General features: G+C 30.9%; 3 protein-coding genes across 6 annotated transcripts; 1 reads left to right on the top strand and 2 right to left on the bottom strand.

The window, feature by feature from the left end:
• Positions 1-268: 268 nt before the first annotated feature.
• Positions 269-4587, top strand: LOC112751845 (pentatricopeptide repeat-containing protein At5g42450, mitochondrial). 2 transcript variants are annotated; one of them, XM_025801131.3, is made up of 2 exons: positions 271-806; positions 2622-4587. In XM_025801131.3, exon 2 carries the CDS (start codon positions 2792-2794, stop codon positions 4235-4237), a length of 1446 nt encoding a protein of 481 aa, XP_025656916.1. In that variant the 5' UTR covers positions 271-806; positions 2622-2791; the 3' UTR covers positions 4238-4587. The 2 variants fall into 2 exon arrangements, with proteins under 2 accessions (XP_029148556.1, XP_025656916.1); XM_029292723.2 differs by having other exon boundaries at positions 269-4587.
• Positions 4588-5071: 484 nt separating this feature from the next.
• Positions 5072-7734, bottom strand: LOC112751847 (deSI-like protein At4g17486). Its single transcript, XM_025801132.3, has 4 exons — positions 7200-7734; positions 6269-6530; positions 5724-5791; positions 5072-5581 (listed from the first exon to the last, which is right to left on the bottom strand). Exons 1-4 carry the CDS (start codon positions 7332-7334, stop codon positions 5282-5284), a joined length of 765 nt encoding a protein of 254 aa, XP_025656917.1. The 5' UTR covers positions 7335-7734; the 3' UTR covers positions 5072-5281.
• Positions 7735-12272: 4538 nt separating this feature from the next.
• Positions 12273-15293, bottom strand: LOC112751844 (probable receptor-like protein kinase At5g24010). Of its 3 annotated transcripts, none has more exons than XM_029292722.2 (2): positions 14685-15292; positions 12273-14258 (listed from the first exon to the last, which is right to left on the bottom strand). In XM_029292722.2, exons 1-2 carry the CDS (start codon positions 15003-15005, stop codon positions 12516-12518), a joined length of 2064 nt encoding a protein of 687 aa, XP_029148555.1. In that variant the 5' UTR covers positions 15006-15292; the 3' UTR covers positions 12273-12515. The 3 variants fall into 3 exon arrangements, with proteins under 3 accessions (XP_029148555.1, XP_025656914.1, XP_025656913.1); XM_025801129.3 differs by having other exon boundaries at positions 12273-14914; positions 15053-15291; XM_025801128.3 differs by having other exon boundaries at positions 12273-15293.
• Between the last annotated feature and the right edge of the window lie 9402 nt (positions 15294-24695).

The following is a 24695-nucleotide window of genomic DNA, read 5'->3' as shown; positions in this document are numbered from 1 at the left end:
TAAGTTGTATAAAATAAAAATCTATATAATATATAACAAATTAAAAATCATGTCAAATTGTAGGATGAAAATCTATTTTTTATTTTTATTAAATTATAAAAATATTTTAGTAAAAATATTGATATAATATATATATTTTTTAAAAATTAACTGTCTACATAACATTTTGTTATTTGTCCACATTTTTATCATATGTTTACGTATCGAAGTAAATATCACATCTCAAGTATTTTACTAGTTTACAACAATAGACAGAAAATTGATTCTAGAGACATATTCCCAATAAATAATCCAAATCTCCTTGGCAACCGACAAGTCAAAGGAAAGTAGTAGGGTGATCCATCCTCGTTTCAAAAGGAGTCCTTTTTATTTCATTTCATTTTATTTCAATATAGTGAAATATCATCCCCTCCAAATTCTCTCTCCCTTTAAAATCTTTTCCATGACTGCCACAGCTTGTCTGAGGCGAATTGGCCGCTGTCATAGCAGCCGTCACCGCTGCTTATGGCGGCACAATCCTTCTCGTTCGTCCTGTCTCTGCCAATGATCATGGTGGCGGTGGATCCCACCTTGCCGCCATCCGGCAGAAGATCCACGACCCTAGCACTACCGTTCCATCAAGAGAAGTCCAGCGCTTATCGGGACCAGTCCAGCTAACCCCCTCGATGTTCTCGTCATTGGTGGGGGCGCCACGAGTTCAGGCGTGGCACTGGATGCCGTGACACGTGGACTCCGCGTTGGTCTCGTTGAGAGAGAAGATTTCTCTTCGGGAACTTCCTCCCGCTCCACTAAGCTCATACATGGAGGTATGTCTGATTTGTTTGCCAGTGAACGCCAACTGAAATTGTTTGAACATTCTAGGCAGGAGAATTTGTAATCGGTGGTTTTTGGGAGTGTTTGGCAACTAAACACCTAGATAATTAGGTGCAAAATAAAACTGATTATGTTTCGGACTAGCTGTATAGTGATGGTCATTCGTGTATAGTGGTCCGTCGGTTTATAGTCGTAAGCGGTGGTGGTCGGCAGTTGCTGACGTTAGCAAAGGTGGTAAAATATTGTTGAGAGAAAATTCGCTTGATATAAACCAACCTAAATTTATTTGTTTTTTTATACTAGTTTTTAAATTGATTGAGAGAAAACAAAGTTTAATTTGTTTGTTTGTGGGGCCACCAAACGGTAATTTAGAAAGAACTAGACCACATTTTATGCATAATTGGCCTCGGGTTTTTCCAAAAACCCCTTATATTAGGTGTGATTAATAATTTAGGAGCGTTCAATACCGGACTAACTAAAAATAAGCATGGGTCCATAGCATATGTTGTTGGGTTTTGGGTTTGTCATTTTATAAGTATCATCCTACAATTTGACATGATTCTTAACTTGTTATATACTATGTAGATTTTCATCTTATACAACTTAACTTTTTGTAGGAGCACACAAAAAATTATTATTTTTAAAAAAAAAAAAATACAACTTATTTCTATGTCCTCCTAAGTACTCTGATGTACTTCTATAGAAAATTAAGTAATATGAAATGGATATCTATATTATATAGTATGTTACAAGTTAAGAATCATATCAAATTGCAGGGTGATATTATTAATATAATTTTTTTAAATTTTAAACAACTTAAATCAACAGTACAAAATTTATAGATGTTAACATACCTAAAAAAGTCTTTTTAACACATATCTTAAATGTCTTTTAAACACATTAATATTAAAAATATTTCTTTGTCTCTTTAATTAATCTTTAAATATATATTCTAAAATTATTCCTCAAAAATGATAATTTTATTATTCTAAATTCAAATATAAATTTTTAATATTTAAAACAATCAAACAACTTTAATTTTAAAAGGACATTTGTGTATTTTAAAAATTAACTAAAAATATGTTATTTTATTAAAATAAATTATATTTTTAATTCAAATTAAATAATCTTAATTTTAAATAATATTTTAGTCTTTTAAAATTAACTATAAAAAGATATTCTTAATTTCTTATTTTATTAATTTTTTATCTTTTATGTTTTTATTATAATAGTTCAATATCATTTTTAAAATAAAATAACTCAAAATGAAAATAATAAAACAAAATTCTCAATCCAAACAAATTTCAAATAAAAAATCATAAAATTATTATTTTTTCTTTGATTTATTCCTACTATGGTCTTTAATTTTAACCCACTACCATTTTAAATAAAAAAATATTTCCAACTTAAAATGGGTTTGCGACAAAAAAAAAAGTGTTTCGATGATCCAATATTAAAATACTACTGGATTTAGCCCAAAATAAAACAAAAATCAATAAAAAAAAATGTTTCTCTTTCTTCACATTTAAGAGCTTTTAAAACTTGTAGGGAGACATGTGATGTAGTGGCAAAGATGTTTGCTTCAGCCACACCAGGATCGAATCCTAGTGGAGCTGCTGTGTGTGTGTGGAATGTGTGTGAATATGTGTTGTATGACCAAAAAACATAGAGCTTTTAAAACTTCAAAGTTCAAAGACAAACATAGAGCATCCAACCAAATTCATTTGATTTGAGGGAAACAACATAATTCGTGGTTACTAACAAACCTTAACTTCCACATTGGATGAAGACTAATATGAAAACCATAGTTTCTAGATTATCTATTGCTCCTCCTACATGGATCACACCCCATGTTGTTTCATATGGCTATCTGACTGGAACCCACCAAAAACATGCCATCAAGCATGGAACGTCACCTGTAGAAAGAGTGATTCCTCTGTATGGCTCAGGTTTAATCACTTTCCAAGTTGCCTGCCACATGTTTGAGGAAATGTCTGACTTAACTGTTACATCAGCCACTGCCATAATTGGTGGCTTCGCTAAACGGCACTGCCATGAAGAAGCTGTCTATCTTTTCTCAAGAATGCTTGCCTCGACAATTAGGCCAAACGAGTTCACTTTTGGAACTGTGATTCACTCCTCCACTGTATCTGGAAATGTTCATCTTGGCAGGCAGCTGCATGCCTGTGCAGCAAAGATTGGCCTTGGTTCTCATGTATTTGTTGGTAGTGCTCTTCTTGATTTGTATGTGAAATTGAGTACTATGGAAGAAGCACTGAAGGCTTTCAGAGATACCCAACATCCCAATGTGGTGTCTTATACAACTATGATCTCTGGATATTTGAAGAGACGCATGTTCGAAGATGCCTTACGCATTTTCTCCGAGATGCCTGAGAGGAATGTTGTCTCTTGGAATGCAATGGTTGGTGGCTGCAGTCAAACAGGCCATAATGAAGAGGCTGTGAATTTTTTCATTGACATGCTTAAAGAAGGATATATACCTAATGAATCTACATTTCCCTGTGTAATTTGTGCAGCTGCAAATATTGCGGCCCTTGGAATTGGGAAAAGTTTCCATGCTTGTGCAATCAAGTTTCTGGGTAAGCTTGATGGGTTTGTTGGTAATTCGCTTATCAGCTTTTACGCAAAGTGTGGAAGCATCGAAGAAAGCCTCCTAGTATTCAACAAACTTCTTAAAAGGAACATAGTTTCTTGGAATGCTTTAATATGTGGTTATGCACAGAATGGAAGAGGTGTTGAAGCAATAAGATTCTTCGAAAGAATGCGTTATACAGGTCCTAAACCCAATGAGGTTACTCTTCTTGGACTACTCTTGGCTTGTAATCATGCTGGTCTTGTTGATGAAGGTTACTCATATTTCAATCAAGCTAGGCTTGAGAGCCCGAATTTGCTAAAACCTGAGCATTATGCTTGCATGGTTGACTTGCTTGCTCGCTCTGGACGCTTCACAGAAGCCAAACATTTCCTTCAGAGTTTGCATTTCGACCCGGGAATCGGATTTTGGAAGGCATTACTTGGGGGATGTCAAGTCCACTCAAACATGGAGTTAGGGGAGCTTGCAGCAAGAAAGATATTGGCTTTGGATCCTGATGATGTGTCTTCATATGTGATGTTGTCAAATGCACATTCTGCAGCGGGTAGGTGGTCAGATGTGTCGATGCTAAGGACAGAGATGAAGGAGAAAGGGTTGAAGAGGATTCCGGGTTGCAGTTGGATTGAAGTCACAGGCAAAGTTCATGTCTTTCTTACTGCAGATCATAGTCATACTGAAAATGAGGAAATTTATGTTCTTCTTGGAATTTTCTATGAACACTTCAGGGAAAATGAGGCTTCCGATTTGCTCAACATTCATTGCATTTCAGTTCAGCATAATAAACAATGGAAACAATTGAGTCTGATATAGGATTTTGTATGCTACAAAGGGTTTAATGTTAATTTCTTTTAGCTTGTAACATGAGCATTCTTTCATTTGTTGAACAATAATGAAGTGCGGAAAAGTCTAGCAGGGAAATTCAGAGGTTAGTGAGAATAACAATAACCAAAGTTAAGTGGTGGGAGAGATTTATTATCATTTTCTTGATGGAAGTCATTTTGAATTTCTCAAGCTAGCTTTCATGATTTAAGGCCAATGCTTTATAGCTACTTCTCAAATTTAAGCTACAATATTTACTGTAACATTCACAATTGGCAAATTTCTTTGTATTTTACTAAATAATTTAATTTCATATGCATGTACCCCTTCCCCCTTGAAGCTTTAGAAGCATTAGAACTAAAAGAATAAATCTTTCATATGAATAAAATCTTTTAGATCATAGTTAAGTCTTTAGTATGCATTTGTCTTAAGATACTGTGCTACAGAACAGTTAAGCTGTATTGTTGTCCTTTTATCAATTTAGATATACTAATTAATTAATTAATATCTTGTTCAATAACTGTTTTGTAACAGGATTTGAATACTAGGCGTGCAACTTTCTCTGATAATGTTGATGGAAATGATGTGGTAATAGATTCTTGCTAAAACCGAGAGATTATTTATTTTAATTTTTTATTAATAATACAAGTTCGTAGATAATAACTTTTGTTTCGGGCAAATTCATCTTAATGAAAATATTACTCACCAGTTTTCACCTTTTTCCTGTTAAGTTTCTAGATGGCCCCAATCAAGGTGAAAACATATGAGTGATAGTAAGATAACAAAAAGTACTGATTAAGAACATTGCATCTATCTAAGTGAGACTTAAGTAGGAAGAAAATAGCATAACCACCTTTAGATGAACAGTGTCTTAAGAGGGCATCAATAGAAGATTTGAGTTGAACAAGAAACCGAAAATTTTACATTTGATACACAATGAATAACATGTAATATTTTGTTTCCCTTTTCTGACTTACAGTTACAATTCACATCTATTGCTTTGAGACTTTCACATACACACACACACACACACACTCAAGAATCATGTGAAGATGATGAACTCCGTAGCAGTGCCTTGTCATCTTCATGCGTCGGTGGTCGTCGAGGCTCAACCCCGTTCTCATTCTCAGCTTCTGAACTAGTAGATGGTTTTGCACCAGTGGTAATCATATTTTTCAACCAAGAAGCTTGAAATCTAGGTGATGCTGATGCTCCTCCTCTGTTTGAATTAGGGGACTCTGGTGGAGCACCATTTCTGACATTATTGGTAAGACCTACAAGGAACCGTAATGCTACTTTGCTTGCCGATACAACCTCTGTCTTGGCTTGCCTCAACTGCAGTAACCGAAAATTGTTATCAGTATATTTTTCTCAAACCATGGCAAAATAACAAACATGTTTTGATGATACAATTCCCAGAAATATTATCTTTGACAAAACACCATGTTATGAGTGGATTTTGAAATTTGTTTCTTACACGTATTGCTGTATTTCCAGCCACTTCCATAGCAGTGTCACCAGCATTCGCAAACCTATTAACCCAACCTGTCATGAAAAGTGAAAACCATTTAAAAAAAAAAAACCAACTTGAAGCAATATTCCACAACATGGATCTAAAACCTCCACCTCTCAGCGTATCAATCCACAATGGGAAGTGGCACATTATCTAGCCAATCAATCCAAAGCCACCTAAGTACCTCCTCACACCCTTCCCTATAATATGAATGATTTTTAACTAGATATTTCCCAACTTGCTGTCCCTATATTCAGAAGATAAAGGCAGATGCAACCCAAGCCAACAGCATTTCTGTTGTTCAAGAGAAACAACAGAAATGCAAACTAATATTTAAGTTTGGCACACATTCTATCATGTTAAACTAATAAGAAAGTTAATGAATAGTCCTAAATATTTCTAAGGCATCTTTACTTCTAATACTTTTCATGCATATTACCGAGTCATCTTTTAGCAACCAAAAAAGCCAAATACATATCATATAAGTAGCATTACAGTTACGTGTTTACCTGGAAGTTTTGGAACACCAAGCCTCTCACAGAATTCATCGCAGAAGTGGTTGCAGTTTTTGGCCAATAGATCGTACGAACACCCAGGCCACTCTCTACTGAGTTCTCTCAATATTTGATTTACCTTGAAAATGGAACAACTTGTTTTCCCTAGAACAATAAATTCTCGGTATGTGTACATTGGATTTTTTCCAGAAGGGCAACTAAAAACTCCAGTACCTTGCTCACAGAATCCAAATGACCATTCATCTTCACCATAAACCTGTGTCAGCAGAACACACAATCCTAATAAGTCAGCATGTGACAAAATAAAACACAGGTTTCCATTACAATTTTCCAAGAAAATATGTATGTGCAGCATTGAATTTTTTGACAGTTTGCAAAAATGTAACCATTTTCCAGGATGTATGGGACACAGGTATGGCAACTTGGAGTCATAGCTTAGCTTTAAAGCATGCATGCATCAGTTATGGTAATCAATGTCCAATTGTCCATAATCCATATCTCAATTTATTCTCCATGCTTTTACAGCCATGCACTCTACAGAGCTAAAGACAACCCATAAACACTTCACTCCCAAAATAATCTAATATGAAACGTCTAGAATTAACACCTAGTATTTCTCTAACAACCAAATTTATCCATAGAATTAGGAGCTATATAGTTATACTACAAACAAGCCAATCACAAACTGTTTCTCAATCAGAAAAGAATTACTAAGTAAAGATTAAATCTAATCACAAAACAGTAGTGTGAGTCACATATTGAGCCAATTACAATTCGGTATTAACAGTCTCTAATGAACAATTCAATTACTACACATGAATCAAGAACAAACAGAGAAAGACACAAGAAAAAAAAAAAGAGAAAAAACCAGATCCAATCTACAGTGACAAAAAAGCCACCGACAAAAAGAAGAAAGAATTAAGACCTGAACGGCGCTGTGGAAGATGCCACCGAGACCAATCCCGTCCTTGAAGATCTTGTTGATCTGAACAATGGTGCTGTTCGTCTTCTCCGATCCACTATTCGTCACATCGTATATATGCAGTATCACATCCGTCATCTTCTTCTTCTTCTTCTTCTTCTTCTTTTCTTTCTTCACAACAAACCCAAACAAAAACTCTAACTTCACACAACCTCACTTCCCCTTTCTCTCTCTATACTCTCAGGTTCTCTCTCAGAAACGATTCGATTCAAGAATCACCAACAACAAAAACATAAACTACAGCAAGTATTCTTCTTTCTCTTTCTCTCAGATTTGAATCGAAGCAAGATTCCTCCTCGGGATTCTGGAAAACCCTTTCAATCTTTTCACACACAAACTGCAATTTTAGAAGATTTTTCGCTCTCTGAATTTTTATATTTTTTAGAGGGAGGGAACAAATAGAGAGAAAGAGAGAGTGTGTGTGTAAAATAGAACAAGGCTAAGATATCTAAATTGAAAAAATAAAAAAATAAAAAAAAATGAATGGCTGAAAATACATTTTTACCCCTAATGGGAAGGTGAAATTACGAATTATACCCTTTTCTTTACAGCTGGCGGCTACAGTGGGGACGTGTTTGGCTAATGATAAGTTGGAGTGGGAGAGAAAATGTGGGGTCCCACTTGGTCATGCAGGGCATTATTAATGGTCACACAAACAGTGCGGCTAGTGTTCATTGAAATGACGATAATACCCTTTGTTTTTTTCTATTTGTTGACCGTTGTGGAGGCAAAAGTATTGGTTAGTTGATGGACAATTCGGTCAGATAAAGAGGGAAAATGTGGTGTGGTTAATTCATTAATTAATGATTTTTAATGTTATTAAAATAAATGTTTATATTATAACTAACAATGATAGTGTTTAAGGATATGTATGGTGTGTATTAGTCAATTATTTTGGTGATCAGTGTCATTGTCATGTCAACATTCATTTGATTAATTGCGATTTTTTCAGTGTTAAAAGGAGGTCATATTTGTGCATTTGTTTAGTGATATGGCAATGACACCAAAGATAATAATATCGATAATGTTAGAAAGATGAAAATAAATAATTGTAATTTATTTTTATTCGGTAGGTCAGGTATCGGACAATTTGGATTAGTGTTCTGGTTGATGAGGGGGAGATCTCGCCTGGTCGTAAGTTATCGGGTTGGAGTAGACGACGCCTCGAGCACTTCGTGTGAGGAGGGGGTGTCACCTGCAAAGACACTCCGACGCTCTAGTCAGCAAAGTGTGCAGGCGAAAAAGGTCGAATGGTATGATACGGATCAACCCTCTTCTTGCGTTCTTGCGCCAAAGATCTTACCATTTCCGGAGTAATTGGAGTTACATCTATTTTTCGATTTCCATTCAAGAGTTCTTATGTATTTCCACGCCCCCTTTCGAGACTCCGAAAATTGGACAAATTCCTTTTTCTTAGGAACACATACAAGATTCGTCACCACAATAGGGGTAACCCCGCCGTTAACTACTTCAATTTTATAGTAAAATACATGCCCTACTAAGAAAAAGACAGAATTTGTAACTCCTTGGGAAAGGGTAAGACCTTTCCCATATATACCGTGTCAAAGATGGGCCCTGCAAGGACAGGCCCATAATCTTCGATGCTTCCTTCGCACAGCTGTAGCAAAGTTGTCAGGGACGCGTGTTCGGGTCGGCGACTGACCGCCTCACTCCTAACCGTCCGGATCGAGTGGTGCTCGGGTCGGGTTTGGGCCAAGCCGTAACAATTTTATTTAATATTTATTAATTATTGATAAATGTTAAATTTTGACAATTTTTTTAATTTATTTTGATTACTAAATATTTCCAAAACTATATATAACAATACTTAAGAAAAAACTATTGCATGTTCTAAAAGATTTAGACTTGTTTTATACTTTAATCTATTAGTAAGAATGACATGTTAGGTAAAAATTAGTTTTGTCATAAAAAAATTACTGATATGTCATATTATTAATGAATAATATATAATTCATACAATAATATCTTATATTAAATATTTAAATATTAGTATATATACTTTTGGTAAACCATAAACAATGAAATTTAAAGTAAGACTTTCATGTACATTACCTAAATGGCCAAATTTCTCACGACTAAACAAACATTATCGATCACTAGTTTTTCTTTCTTTTATCACTTAGGAGCCGTGCGAGATGAAAGTCTCATGTACGATTTTGAATGAAAGAAAGAAGTGATGAATCTTTTTTTTGACTTTGACTCTCCCACTCCAGTCTTTATTTTTTTTTCTGTTATTCCGAAAGTAGCTGCTTCAATTTCAGTACAATACTTAAATATTTATTGTTGTTAACATATATAATATATTGATTAGTAATTACAATCATTTAAGAGTAACACATGCTTAATCTCTATAATATGTAAATAAGGTGTTATTATTAGTTCATAGTTACACTGCCAAAAAGATAGAGACGACCCTACTTCTTTTTATTGAAAACATGTTGAAGTGAAAAGAGAATGACCTCACCATATATATAGAAGCTTAATTGCTATACATACAACACCTCATTATATGGAATGTGACATCTCTTCAACTTGTCACAATTATTCAATGCACAAATGTCCCATTTACACATGCTCAGCAATTTAATATATATCAACATGTCACATCTTTCCCATTTATTTTTGTTCTCTTTTTTTCTTCTTCTTATTTTTAGCTAATTTTGTTCTTCATATGTGAACTTATCTTGTTTTGTTCTTTTTGGAAGTTGCTTAGCTTGTTGATGTTAACTGCTAAGCATAGTCATATATATATGTTGTAATTGGATTACATAGAAAAAAACTAATGTAAATCAACATAAGAAGATTTGATTAAACAGGTTATAGAATAACCAAGTTGGGTTGGTCTAGTGGTTAGCTCACTAGTCCGCTTAAGCAAGTGTCGGGGGTTCGAATCCCGCCTTGTGCATGCAGCAACCCATTGGCCAGCGGCAAACCCTTAAATGGAGCTCAGTACCGCGACGGATTAGTCCTTGACCTGCCGGGTTGGGGGATACCGTGGGAAACCAAACAGGTTATAGAATCTAATTAATTATTGCAGCTGTCATGCTTTGGTTATTGAGCTGCTTGCCGTGACTTGAGCCTTTAGCAACTCCAAAAGTTAATGCTAGATCTTGATTAGCCTAATACTAAATTTTTTATTTTGTGACACTTAAATTAATTGGTCTCATATAATAATAATAATAGAGGCAGTGTAAAAAAGAATAAAATCCAATCCCATGTAACCGAAGAAGCATTTGATTTAACTAGATTTAGGTCCAGTTTGGATAACCAATTTAATTAAACTTCTTTTAATAAAATAACTTAAATAATAAATGATTCTGTTAAGAGTAACTTATAAATAAGTTATTTTGTGTTTGGATTTTTAACTTTAAAAGTATTTATTTTATAGAAATGTGATGAAAAGTAGAAGTATTATAAGAGAAGTCATTTTTTTAACTTCTCTATAAACTCCTAAATAACTTCTTAGAAAGTTACAATTTAGTTTTAAAAATTACACCAGACATTAATAAACGGGCTTAGTTCAGTTTCTCCTTATCCTATTTCTCATATGTATTATGTATATATAAACATGTACATGTGACCAATATATTATACTATTATAGATAAATATTTTACATATTCACTGCTTCTTCCATTTGTTTTTGTTTGATAATGATTACTTATTAGTGAAGCTTATATAAAAGGAGTGGAGTAAATGACTCTATTAAATATTAATGACCAACCCCACTTGCAAAATTAGCAGCATTTCACAGAGTTTATTAGCTTTATTGACTTGAAGGCACTGAAATAGAAGGGGAAAAAAAGTTGTTTGTTAACCTATTAGTAATTTAATCTTTAAATGTTGACAAATACAAAAAAAAAAAAAAGTGTGGTACCAACTATGGGTGAGCATAGGTCGGTTCAGTTCGGTTTGGTTCGAATTTATTGTTTGGTTCGAATTTATAGTGAAATTAGAATCGAACCGATTAAAATGTAATTAGTTCGGTTTGATTTGGATTGCATTTTTTTGTATATGTATCCGAAGCAAACCAAACCGATTAAAAACGGATTGGTTCAGTTCGGGTAATTGGGTACCCGATAATTTTGAAATTCATAAAAAAAAAAACAAATTTTTATCTTAAAAATTAACAAGTACAATAAACATGTAACATCAATAGAAATAATCTAAACATGTTAAACACCAAATACATTAAAAATTAAACTCCTTAAAATCCAAACATATTAATAATGTATAATCATTGTCTAATGGAAAAGTCATATATAATTTTTTATTTTTTATTATTTAATTAATATATGATCGGGTTCGCGGGTTGGTTCGGGTTCCGCACCCCTAAAACCGATACCCGAACCAATCATCAACAAAAACCATCAGTTTAATTCGAGTTGAACTTGATTACCCGTTGGTTTCAGAACCAATTTAATTAGTTCGGTTCGGATTCGGACGGATAATGTTTTCTAGTTGTGTTTATATAATACAGAATATTGTGCCAACTCAAATTTTATTTATTGTTTGATGGAATATGAATTTAATTTAAATAACATTTATATTATATTTAATAGCAGATAAAATATCATAGAATAGAGAAATAACATTATTGCATAACTATAGTTCTACGCAGTTTTCACAATTTGTTTGTAGGTGGTTCCACTTGAGCTTCTATTTAATAGATTTTGTTAACATGTTTTTGATCTTTCTAATTAACCTTTTTTTTCCTATTAGACCCAAATAGAAGAACCTTTCTATCAAATACTATTAGGCAGTGTTTGAAAAGCTCATCTCTTAAATTAATGTAAAGAAATAAAGTTGGGCAAAAACAGGTCAATGATTTAGCAATTGATGGAAATGCTTCTTTGAAAAATTTAAAGGAGAACAAATCACTAATAATAATAAGGTTGCTATCTTTTGATAGAGCGGAAATTGCTCCTTCATTCATGGCCTCATGTATGATAACATTATTCTTAATATAAAGTAATTATCAGAAATTAGATTCATGATTTCATGACAACTGTTCATCTTTCAACTGAAGCAGAAGAAGGTTATACTTATATCATAGACAAGGTTTCAATAGTATGAAGCTTAAAACATGATGAAAAATTGAAAACAAAGATTACTCTAACATTTGTATCACAAACTATAAGTAAATGCAGCTAACTATGATTATCTCTTTATAAATCTGATACTTTTTTAGTACATCAGCAAGAATTTGCAACATTTGTAGCATGTTTGATCCTATCTCTCTATCTGCCTTCATTGGTCATTAGTTGAGAAAAAACCTGGCTAGAACTTATGTCAGAATAGCCTTTATCAGAATCATCTTCAGTTCTTGTGCTGCTAGAAGCATTCCCGGGAACAATCGTCGCAGTCGCGTTATCCGGTTCACCTTGTTGTCCATTTTCTTGGAGCTGAAGCAAGTACTCCAAATTCCACAACACATCACCCATGCTTGGCCTATCAACACCATACTCAGCCAAACATTTCTCTGCTGTTTCCCCGAATTTCTTCAATGAACTCTCCTTGATTTGTCCAACAAGACGCGGATCAATGATTTGTTCAAGCATTCCCTTCTTCTGACATTCAAGTGCCCATTCTGCTAAATTCACCTGTTCCCTGTCAAGTTGTGGATCAACAGCAGGTCTAGCACACAGCACCTCGAAAAGCACAACGCCGAATGAGTACACATCTGACTTATCCGTGAGTTGCTGCCTCCGGAAATACTCTGGATCAAGATAACCAAAACTACCCTTGACATTAGTACTCACATGAGTTTCATTGATACATGGCCCTGATCTTGATAGACCAAAATCAGCAACCTTGGCCACATAATTCTCATCAAGCAAGATATTGGTTGATTTGATGTCCCGGTGAATGATTCCTTGCGCGAAACCAGTGTGAAGATAATGCAGACCTCTAGCCGCGCCAATGCATATCTCGAGTCGCTGCTTCCAGGACAAAGGTGGATGTGCTGAAGAGCCATACAAATGCTTCTTAAGTGGTCCTTTCTCCACATACTCATAAACAAGAATCATTTCTGAATGTTCTTCACAGTATCCAACCAGCGAAACAAGATGGCGATGGCGAATCTTGGACAAAATAGTTATTTCAGTCTGGAATTCCGGAAGGCCCTGCCTTGATCCTGGCATCCCTCTCTTGACAGCAACCTTTAACTTGTCCCTGAGAACTCCTTTATAAACCATGCCAAAACCTCCAGACCCTATAATCAAAGTTCTATCAAAATTGTTTGTTGCTAATTGAATCTCAGCAAAAGGGATCTTCAAACCAAGATAACCATAAGAACCAGGAGATGGAAAAGCTACAGCTTCAGACATTCTACTTTGTGAACTCCCTCCAAACATGCGCAACGGCGTCCACACTACACTTTCTACTGATCTTTCTCTTGGTTTCTTCCTCTTGCATTTGACAATAAGCAAAATAGCAGCTACAACTAGAACCAAAACAATAGTCCCTCCAACAATTGAGCCTACCAAAACCCAAATCCTCTTCTTCCTCGGCGAAACATGCGAATCCATGACATTAACCATCTTCAATATCTCTGCTCCATTCAGTATGGCATTCTTCCTCATTGAACTGCTAAGATCAGAAGGGCCAACACTTATCTGAATAACACCCGAATCATCAGAATCTGCAATGAAATCCACATAGACTGGAGATGCAAGTGCGTGGAATGTAAGGGATGACAGATCAACATCCTTATATGCAGAGTAGTTGTTGATATACACATCAAAGTAAAGCAAATTAAGAGCAGGACTAACAATATCACAGAAATGCAACCGAATCAAGTGTCGAACGCCACCGGAAGCCACCGGAAAATTCCATGTTATGTTGAACTGTGAAGCTAAGGTGGACTGATTCATATTCATCTCCTGAGCAGTCATATAAACATTATCCGGCGCAATCTCTCGGGTTGCACCTCCCTTCTGATAATTGGGGGTGTGAGTGGTAACTGCAGCCTTAGCTGCTTCCTTTAAGACAAGAAAATCCTCATCAGGGATCCAAGTCCTCCAAAGGGTATCATTAAAAGGGGTTAATTTCAAACCCCCAACATTGATCCTATGAACAGTTTCAAAAACCTGATTTGAGAAGTTCTTGTACTCCTCAACACCAGAGGCACTAACAAACCTAGCTCCAAAATCTAAAAGAAAATCATCAGGGGCAGAAAAAACTTCCACAGCATTGACAAATCCAAAACCAGAATTCCTCAAAGGCCTAAACATAATTTCAAGAAAATCAGACTCTGATTTCAAAATGAACTCTTTAATCATTGCATCATCATTATTTGGCTTGAAATTGAACCTACTGAGAACCAAATTCCCATCAACCAAGACACTAAAGTTTGCAGATTTAAGATCATGACCTTGTGCCTTAAAAGGTGAGAAATGAAAACGAACCAAGTGAGTGCCGTTTTTCCTCATGCTGAACCTGTAGCCACCATTGTTGGTGAAAACTCTTGCAGTGTGATACAAAGATGGCAACTTTGGATTTGGGTTTTGGTTTCTGAGAGGAAAGGATTTGCCAGAAGAGAGAAAGTTTGAGCCTTGGTTGGTACCATCATCACCAATGAAAATCCTGTTGAAGAATGAAGCATTGTTCTGTGATCCACAGCTTAGGAGGTAGTTGTCTATAGGAGTAAAAGAAGAAGAGAATGGGATCATGAAAAGAAGAAGAATGAAGGGTATGATAATAATGATAACAAGCTTTTGAGTATCCATGGAAATTGAATTTAATTTTAAGGCCTTTTGTTGTGTATGGAACTCACATGGAAGAAGAAGCAGCCATGAAGATCATTTTTTTGGAGTGAAAGGAAACATGGAGATAAAGACAAACAACAGTGACAGATAGGTATCTGAAGATTTTGCAGTGGATGAATTTATTAAGAGAGAAGAAACAGTGTCACCATGAATTTTCGGTTGCTCTAAGTCAAAGATGTTGTCCCTACTCCCTACCTTCATTTTAAGAAATTAATAAAAAAAAAAAAATCATTTTTGTTGAATGTTTCATACGAATTATGTCTTTCCAATGCAAACTGAAGTAACTGTACTAGATTCAGATTGGTTTTGTTTTTCTGTTTCTTAGATCTTGTAGGTCCTTTTACTGAAGTATTAGAATATAAAAAAGGTTTATATTTTCCTATAGTTTATTTGTTAATGAATATCTATCATCTACTTGGTGCAATTTTTTAGTCAGTTATAGTGGTCATTCGGAAAGATGGTTTAATATTAGGGTCTTTATACTGTACAGATAAAAATTTGTACAGGTTTACAGAAATTCTATTTTAACCATAATTTTTTTGACATTCTATTTTAACCATAATTTTTTTGACATGTGTCCATCTTTTGTCTTGTAAATAAAAAGTTGGTTCATAACTTGACTTTGAAGCCTGGAAATAAAACAAGCCTATTTATTTCAAAATTTGTGTAGAGTTCACCTACAAATACATTGATTTTTATACAAGTGTTTCAATAATTGATAGCATTGTTTATTTTATTTTGTTAATCCAAATAACCCAATAATTTTTTTCTTAGTATTTTATAATAATTTTGATCTTACATTTAAATATATATTTGACATTTTTTACAGGCATATTAGTAAATTCAAAATTTATAATGTTAGAATAAATAAAATTATGACATAACATAATATTTATTATTATAAATACTGATTTGATAAAAATTATTTTAAATTATAATTTATATTATACAAAGTATTGGAATAATTTAAATTATAGGTTTTATATTTATAAATCTAAATGAATATAGTAAAAAAATTAAAAAATATTAGATGAATAAATTATTTTTATAATCAAATTTAAAAAGTTTTTTTTTCTTATGTGCCTCCTCCTTATTGTTAACTTAAGGTGGTTTATATCGTGTTACAAAATTATTAAACTAATTTGATTTAACTTAAGTATCAAACCAACTTGGTGTAATTATGTAATATCACCATATAATTATTTTCCAAAAAAAATGTGATACTCATATTACTATCCACTACAAATATTTTTATTGCAGATGATCAATGCGATTTTTTTTAAGGTTCTTTAAGAACAACTAAAATTAAATAAATAGTCAAATTAATCTCTATAAAAGATTATTTGTTCTTTAAATTAGTTCTTGAAAATTTTTTTTAATCAAATTCGTTCTTTAAAGATTTTAAATTAATCATGTTAGTTTTTTTGTCACTTTGTTTATTGATGGTATCAAAATTTATTAATGTAACATATTAAGTGACATTCTAACATACGCATATGAGTCTTAATTAACTATTAACATTATTAGTTTATGAAATTAGATTAAATCAACCCAAAATTAAAGGATTTCAATGCCTCAAGTTTTCTCCTCAATTAGATTTTGATTTGATCTAATTTCATAAACTAATAATGTTAATAATCAATTAAAACTCCTAAATATATGTTGGATGTCATTTAATATGTTATATCAACAAACAAAATCATTTAATTTAATCTAATTAATACAGTTGTTACGGAAAAAAAATTAAAACTAATATAAAAAAAATAAAACTAATATAAAAGAAAAGGCCTAGTACAGTGCTTCTTTTATTCATAGTTGACAAGTGCTTATTCGTAATTTATAAAAGGCGTAGTGCTACATTCTATCAAGGCATGCCACCACAGGGTGTTTTGTTGGTTTGCTAGTTAATGTGCTATTTATTATATATATTATATATATACACAATTAAATTATTTTATATTTATTTAATTTAATTTTAGTTTTATATTCATTTTTTAATTTATAATTCTTTAAAATTTATATAATTATTAAAATAAATATTAAATATTTTAATATTTACATTTACATATTAAAATATTAGTAAAAATATTTATTTTAAATTTTTTAGAATATTGAATCAAGTAGTAGGTCTTCGAGAATTTTAACTTTGGACTAATTAGTAGGACATATAATTATCACCATTAAATTTCATATGATAAATTGACAGAGGAACATAATGTATCCACCGTTTACTATCATGAGGACCAAATTGGTACTTTATTTTTTTTAAGGGCTAATTAATCCGAAGTTGAAAACTTCAAGGACCTAATAGTCACTTTACTCAACTTTTTACTATTTTATATTTTTTATTTATGTAGGACCGGTTCTACTAATTTATCTATTAAACCAATAAACTAATGAACTAATAAACTAATGAACCAATAACTTGATTGGTTCGATTTCGGCTCTGAAAATTATGGCTTCGGCAACTCTTTCCCTATCAGAAAAGTTGCGATTCAGCCGTCCTATTAGGAATACAGAAGGTTTTGGTTGAGGAAAATTGAGACAATTCTTACGTTAATTTCTAATTTCTAATTTTTAATTTTTATGAGTAAAGGTACGCATTCGCACTATAATATATATTCTTAATGATTTAATATGGATGATCTTGAGATTAAAAAATTTTAGAAAAATTCTAATATATATATATATATTAATTAGAACAAATATAATTAAAGCGACTAATGTAATAATATAAATAATAAATAAAATATATAAATTTTGTTCGTTATTATTTTAGTCAAATATAACAATAGAATCTAATAATTTTGATTATTTTTAAAGAACATTCTAAAAAAATTATGTTGATTATTTTTAATTATATTTCGACAAATATTTTTGTAATGAATCATACCATGAATATTATTTTTTTATATGTATCTAGATTTATAGATATAAAAAATATATCATGATTTTTTAATTTTAACAGTATAGATTTTGAATTTATTAATATATTTATAGAAAAAAAGATGTAAAATGTATATTTAACTACGAGACTAAAATTATTATAAAATATTGAAACAAAAGTTTATTGAGTTATTTGAATTAACAGAATTAAATAAATACTGCAATTGTTTTAAGAGACATGTATAAAAGCCAATTAATATGTATTCATATTATATGTGAACGTGAACAAGCTTTCAATATTAATAAATAGACTTGCTTCGTCTTCAGACTTCAAAGCCAAAGCTGAAAACCAACTTTCATTCACAAAAGGATAGACACGTGTCAAAAATTGTATGAACAAAAAAGAATCTCTTTAACTCTATACAAATTTACATCTGTATATTATAACTGTCCTTAATATTATTAATGAAATTGTTTCACATCAACTAAGTGTAAATTATCTTTATAAATGTAAGAATCCATCAAAAAAACAAAAGTGGTGTATGTGAAAATTATTTATAGGATAAATTATATTTTTTCTTGAAATTTACTAAAAATTTTAAAAATATTCTTAAGTTTTATTTTGTTTTAATTTTATTCTAAAAATTTTCAATTTGCATCAAATATATTTGTGATGGTTAATTTTTTAAAAAATTTAGGACCAATTCAACAATAATTTTATAAGAACAATCATCAACACAAGAAAACTAAAGATAGTTGTTATGTACTATTCTTAGATTAATATTAAATTTTTTGAAAATATAACTGTCAAAAGGTATATTTGATACAAAAGATTTTAGAAATAAAATTAAAATAAAATAAATTTTAAAATTATTTTTCAAATTTTTAATAAATTTTAAAGAAAAAAAAAAGATACTTTACATATTTAATGTTAACTTGGTATTAAAGAATAATGTTGCGTGGTACTAAGACCTAGTTTGGATAAATAGTTTGATTAAATTCTTTTTGAAAAAATAGCTTAAATAATAAATAATTATATTAAAAGTAGCTTATAAATAAGTTATTTTGTGTTTGAATTTTTAGTTTTAAAAGTGCTTATTTTAAAAGAAATGTAATAAAAAGTAGTAGTATAATGAGAGAAGTCTTTTTTTTAACTTCTCTATAAACTCCTAAATAGCTTCTTAGAAATCTGCAATTTGATTTTGAAAATTGCACCAAACATAAATACTACTACTTTTCATAAGTCAAAAGCTCAAAAAAATTATTTTTAAAGCTTTCGAAATGGACCCTAATTATAAAACACTTTTAAGGGAATATAATAAATTTTCTAAACATTTAAAACAATTTAAATGCCAAAATTGTGTGTAGGTATTCAAAATTTCAATTATTGCTAAATATTGCTGTGATTTAGTTTCAAAGGTGAGGGTGAATAAGAAAGGTCAACAATGTATAGAATTAGTGCATTGCATTGTAACATGGATGATAGGATCACATACTGGTCTATATACATGAATCAACATTTATTAATTAATTAATTCATGTTATAGTCTTATATAAATATAGTAGTATATACTGATGACTATTAAGTACTTAAGTAGTGGAAGACTGAGTGGTGGAGATTTAGGTTTGAGTCTAGTTAGCAATCATAGTTTGGCTGGCTGCTTCTCTATGAAGTGGTTGTAATCACAGTTTTAAGAAATTTTGATTATTAAGCATAACTGGCTGTACTCCATTATAGGGTATTCTAGCTTATCACAATTTAATTTCTATAATTTGGTATTATTATTATTATTATTATTATTATTATTATTATTATTAGAGTAATTACCCAAATCAGTCCCCGATGATTTTAGAATCGGACATTTTAGTCCCCAAGAAAAATTAATACACGGATCAGTCCCCAAGGTTTTACTCCGGCAGACAAATCAGTCCCCAGTTCATTTTCCGGCAGAATAATTACCCAGATCAGTCCCCAAAGATTTTAAAAACGGACATTTTAGTCCCCAAGAAAAACTAATGTACAAATCAATCCCCAACGTTTCTCTCTGTTAGACATAATAGTCCCCCATCCAAAAATAAATAAAATAAAATAATTATTATTATTAATTACACAATAATATTGTACTATATTTTTTGTATTTTTTAGACAAAAATAATGATAAATTTATTCATTAAATTTATATATATATATATATAGTCACTCAATAACAATAATAATAATAATAATAATAATAATAATAATAATAATAATAATAATAATAATAATAATAATAATAATAATAATAAAATGATTAGAGATTATTTTACAAGAAATTCAAAGTTAAAATCATTTGATATTTTTATATTTAATATAATCAAAAAATGTCCTAGGTAAAAAAAATTATATATGTTTATATTAAAAAATATGTATTAAAACAAAATATTTTAATTTGAATTTATATTAAATACATATTTTTTTTAATACAAACATATTTTTTAAAATAGTACATCTTTTAATTATATTAAATACAAAAATATCAAATAATTTTAACCTTGATTTTTTTAAAAATAATCTCTAATAATTTTATTTATTATTATTATTATTAATTACATAATAATATTATACCATGATTTTTTGTATTTTCTAGATAAAAATAATGATAAATTTATTTATTAAATTCTTTTATATATATATATATATATATATATATATATATATATATATATATATATCACTCAATAATAATAATAATAATCAATAAAATTATTAGAGATTATTTTATAAGAAATTTAAGGTTAAAACCATTTGATATTTTTGTATTTAATATAATCAAAAGATGTACTATTTTAAAAAATATGTTTGTATTAAAAAAATATGTATTTAATATAAATTTAAATTAAAATATTTTGTTTTAATACATATTTTTTAATATAAATATATATAATTTTTTTTACATAAGACATCTTTTGATTATATTAAATACAAAAATATCAAATGATTTTAACTTTGAATTTCTTATAAAATAATATCTAATAATTTTATTATTATTATTATTATTGAGTGACTATATATATATATATATATTATATAAGAATTTAATGAATAAATTTATCATTATTTTTGTCTAAAAAATACAAAAAATATAGTACAATATTATTGTGCAATTAATAATAATAATTATTTTATTTTATTTTATTTTTAGACGGAGGACTATTATGTCTAACAGAGAGAAACATTGGGGATTGATTTGTACATTAGTTTTTCTTGGGGACTAAAATATCCGTTTTTGAAATCTTTGGGGACTGATCTGGATAATTACTCTACCGAAAAATAAACTGGGAATTGATTTGTCTGTCGGAGTAAAACCTTAGCCACTAATCTGTGTATTAATTTTCCTTGGGGACTAAAATATCTGATTCTAAAATCATTGGGGACTGATTTGGGTAATTACTCTAATAATAATAAAAGAAGTGCAACCCTTTCAAGCAAACCAACATGAAGCTCCTGCAACATTCTGCCACTCGCACCGCCCTCGTTCATCGTCTCCGTCACCGCAGTCCCCTTTTCCTCAGCAGAGGCGCCGACCTCGGCACTGCTCCTGTCATCGTCGTCGATGTCACCCCGCGGAAAGCCGCTCTGCCGAAGACCCCATGATAAAAGCGGTTCTGCTTGAATCTTTGAAAGTTGTTCTGATTTCCCCACTATTGTTGCGATTTGCTACTTTCTTTGCAATGAGCGTACTTGATTTTCTGGATTTAGAGTTATTTTTTTATTGAATTTCTGGATTTGAATTTTGAATTCCTGCTTGATCTGCAATTTCTGTTGATTCTTCTTGTTGCTGTTGTGGTTGAAATTCAAAATTGAAATCTGATTCTTCTTCTTCATCATCAATTTCATATTCTGGACTTGATGATTTGTGAACTGATCTTGTGAAATTGAATTTGTGATCTGTTGTTGGATTTGTTGCTAAATTGCTTGTTGAATCTGAATTTGCATCGATTTGGCCTCTCTTTTCTTGAATTTCTGTTGATGCTGCTGCAATTTCTTGTTCTGTTGATAGCTGAGATTTGGTTGCTTCTTGATCGATTTGTGGCTGTTGCTGTTGTTGCCTTAGTCTAGCTTTAATCTTCCCACTCAATTTTCCATTCTGCAACTTCATTCCAGCAAATTTCTGGCAAGATTGAACGCATATTCGGTTGGTAGCGATGATAGAATGGGATTTCGAATGTTCCCAAATTGGCAAATGGATTGAGCGCCTTCCATAACTGAAACCATCTCAGAGCTTTCCCTTTCAAACCTTTCCCCACCTCTATGAATCTCTGCTCCTCAGTTGTTTCTCTAGCGTTCCAGTATTGCACAGTACATATTGTCCACCAATGTTAGAACCCCTCTTCGAGTTAGGGAGAGAAACTCCAAATTCAACCAAGTTCAGTATCAATTCATTAATTCCTTATGATACATTGATGAAAGTCTCTTATTTGTACTCTTAAAAGACTAATTCTTATGGGCTTAACTAGTACCTTTCCTAATATTAAATCGTAACATAATTCCTTTTGTTTTGTCTGTGTTCTTTCCTTCTTGTTCTGCTTTTCATTCTTGGTGCCCTTCTGGTAGTTATCTAGTAGAATTGTTGGCATATTGATCGCCTTCAGCATTTACTTCCAAATCTTCCTCAGAGGGTTCATCTTTGTTCAGAATCTCAAATTTTGATGCATAATTTTTCTTTGGTGCATAATTATTACTGCTGTGGTTCTGCTCCGACTGACTAAGCCCAGCAGCACGCTGCTATCATGGTGGTTGTTCCGGCTTTCCGTAGCAGCTCCTCCCTTAGCATTTTCATCCACTTCACTGGTTTTGATGGGCACCTTGGTATTCACTTTGGATTCCTTTCCCAAGGCATAAAACGCAGGCACCAGCTTCTTTCTCAGTTCTACTTCCACACAAATTCGAACAAAACTTTCTTCTTGACTGAACAGGTGAGTTCATTGACTCTTAGCATAGTTCCAAGCGTCTTCTCTACCTTCCATTAGAAATATTGCAACTTTCTGAACTTCAATTTCCTGGGAGATAAACAAGGGTTTCATCTTTGAATGTGGAAGTAGTAATCCCTGTCATCCATGGACCATTGATCAAAGCATGAGCATGATCATCATAACTTGAAAAGTAAACTAGGAAGAAACCTCCTTCCAAATCCATAACACGAATGGCTTCCTTCTTCATCCATCTTTCCATAGCCTGTAGATTAATCCTTTTTAAGAGATATGATTTTTTATTTTAAATTTAAAAGAATGAAGATTTAAAATGCCAAATCTGAAAATAATTTTTATAATTTAATAACCGAAAAAGGCTGATTCATATTGATTACCTAGTTGTACGGAATATAAAATACTAGCTAACAAATACAAGTTTGTGCTGTGTAAGGAAGTAATATAAGTATAACGATAAATAAAAGAAACTCTAGGCTTATGTGATCTTTTCTCCTATTTTTTCTACAGTTTGCATATCACCTGAGATTAACATAGTTATAAACCTATTTCATTAGGTGAATTCTATCAAACCTCTTCGAAAATAACATGTAACTTACCTTTTTTAATGTGTCAAATTTTAATTGAGATGGTAATGATATAATTTCTTAAAATATAAAAACCTCACTTCCATTAATTGAAGCAACTTTTCACTCCTCCATTCTTTCTTCATCGCATAGCTTCCGTCCTTCTAAACATGGCCGTCGTTGTCGTGACAAGAAGCACCAACGTCGTCATCATCATTTCTTAACAACGTTGTTAAATTCTTGTCGTCCGTAACTTTGCCGTCCTTTCCAATATAGCCAGTACTGACTTTATCGTTATCTCTTATCTTCTCACTCGAACCTTCTTTCCGCAGTAATTAATGATTAGTTTGGTTATTAAATTTTTTTATTAAAAAATATATTTTTATTTAATTACATGATAGAACATATACTCGTATAATATAATAAAATAAAATCTATTCAGAGTACTTAAAAGTATAATTAAAATCAGGAACATATAAATATAATAATAAAATTTGTATCTTAAACAAATAAACATATCTTTTATCATACATAATTTATTAAAAATAAATAAATAAACGGTTAATATTAATAACAATCCAACTTTCTTACAAGTATTTTTTATAGTATTTTTATTCTTTTAAATTTTAATTTATTAGTACTTCATTATTTACTTAATAATTAAACAAATTATTTTTATAAAAAATTATTTTTTGTATTATCCTAAAGAAGAGACCAATATAACAGTTTAAAAAATAATATAAAAATAATATTTTAAATAAAAAATAGTTAATATTAAAATTTTTAAATGTAAAAATAAATTATATAAATATTTAAGAGATAAATATAAAATACATGCCTAAAATAAATAAAACAGACGAAAATAATTTTTTATTTCTCAAGAGTATTTCTATTTATATGTTTCATTTATTTTAGACATGTATTTTATATTTATCTCTTAAATATTTATATAATTTATTTTTGTATTTAAAAATTTTAATATTAAATATTTTTTATTTAAAATATTATTTTTACGTTATTTTTTTAAATTGTTATATTAGTCTTCTTTTTAAGATATTACAAAAAATAATTTTTCATAAAAATAATTTGTTTAATCATTAATTAAATAATAAAGTACTAATAAATTAAAAATTAAAAGAATAAAATATTATAAAAAATATGGTAAGAAAGTTGAATTTTATTATTTTAAATTTTTGTTATTAATTCTAACAATTTATTCAATTTTTTAAAATAA

Source organism: Arachis hypogaea, chromosome 15 (assembly GCF_003086295.3).
Source record: "Arachis hypogaea cultivar Tifrunner chromosome 15, arahy.Tifrunner.gnm2.J5K5, whole genome shotgun sequence".
NCBI lineage: Eukaryota > Viridiplantae > Streptophyta > Magnoliopsida > Fabales > Fabaceae > Arachis > Arachis hypogaea.
This window is presented reverse-complemented; position numbering and strand designations above follow the sequence as displayed.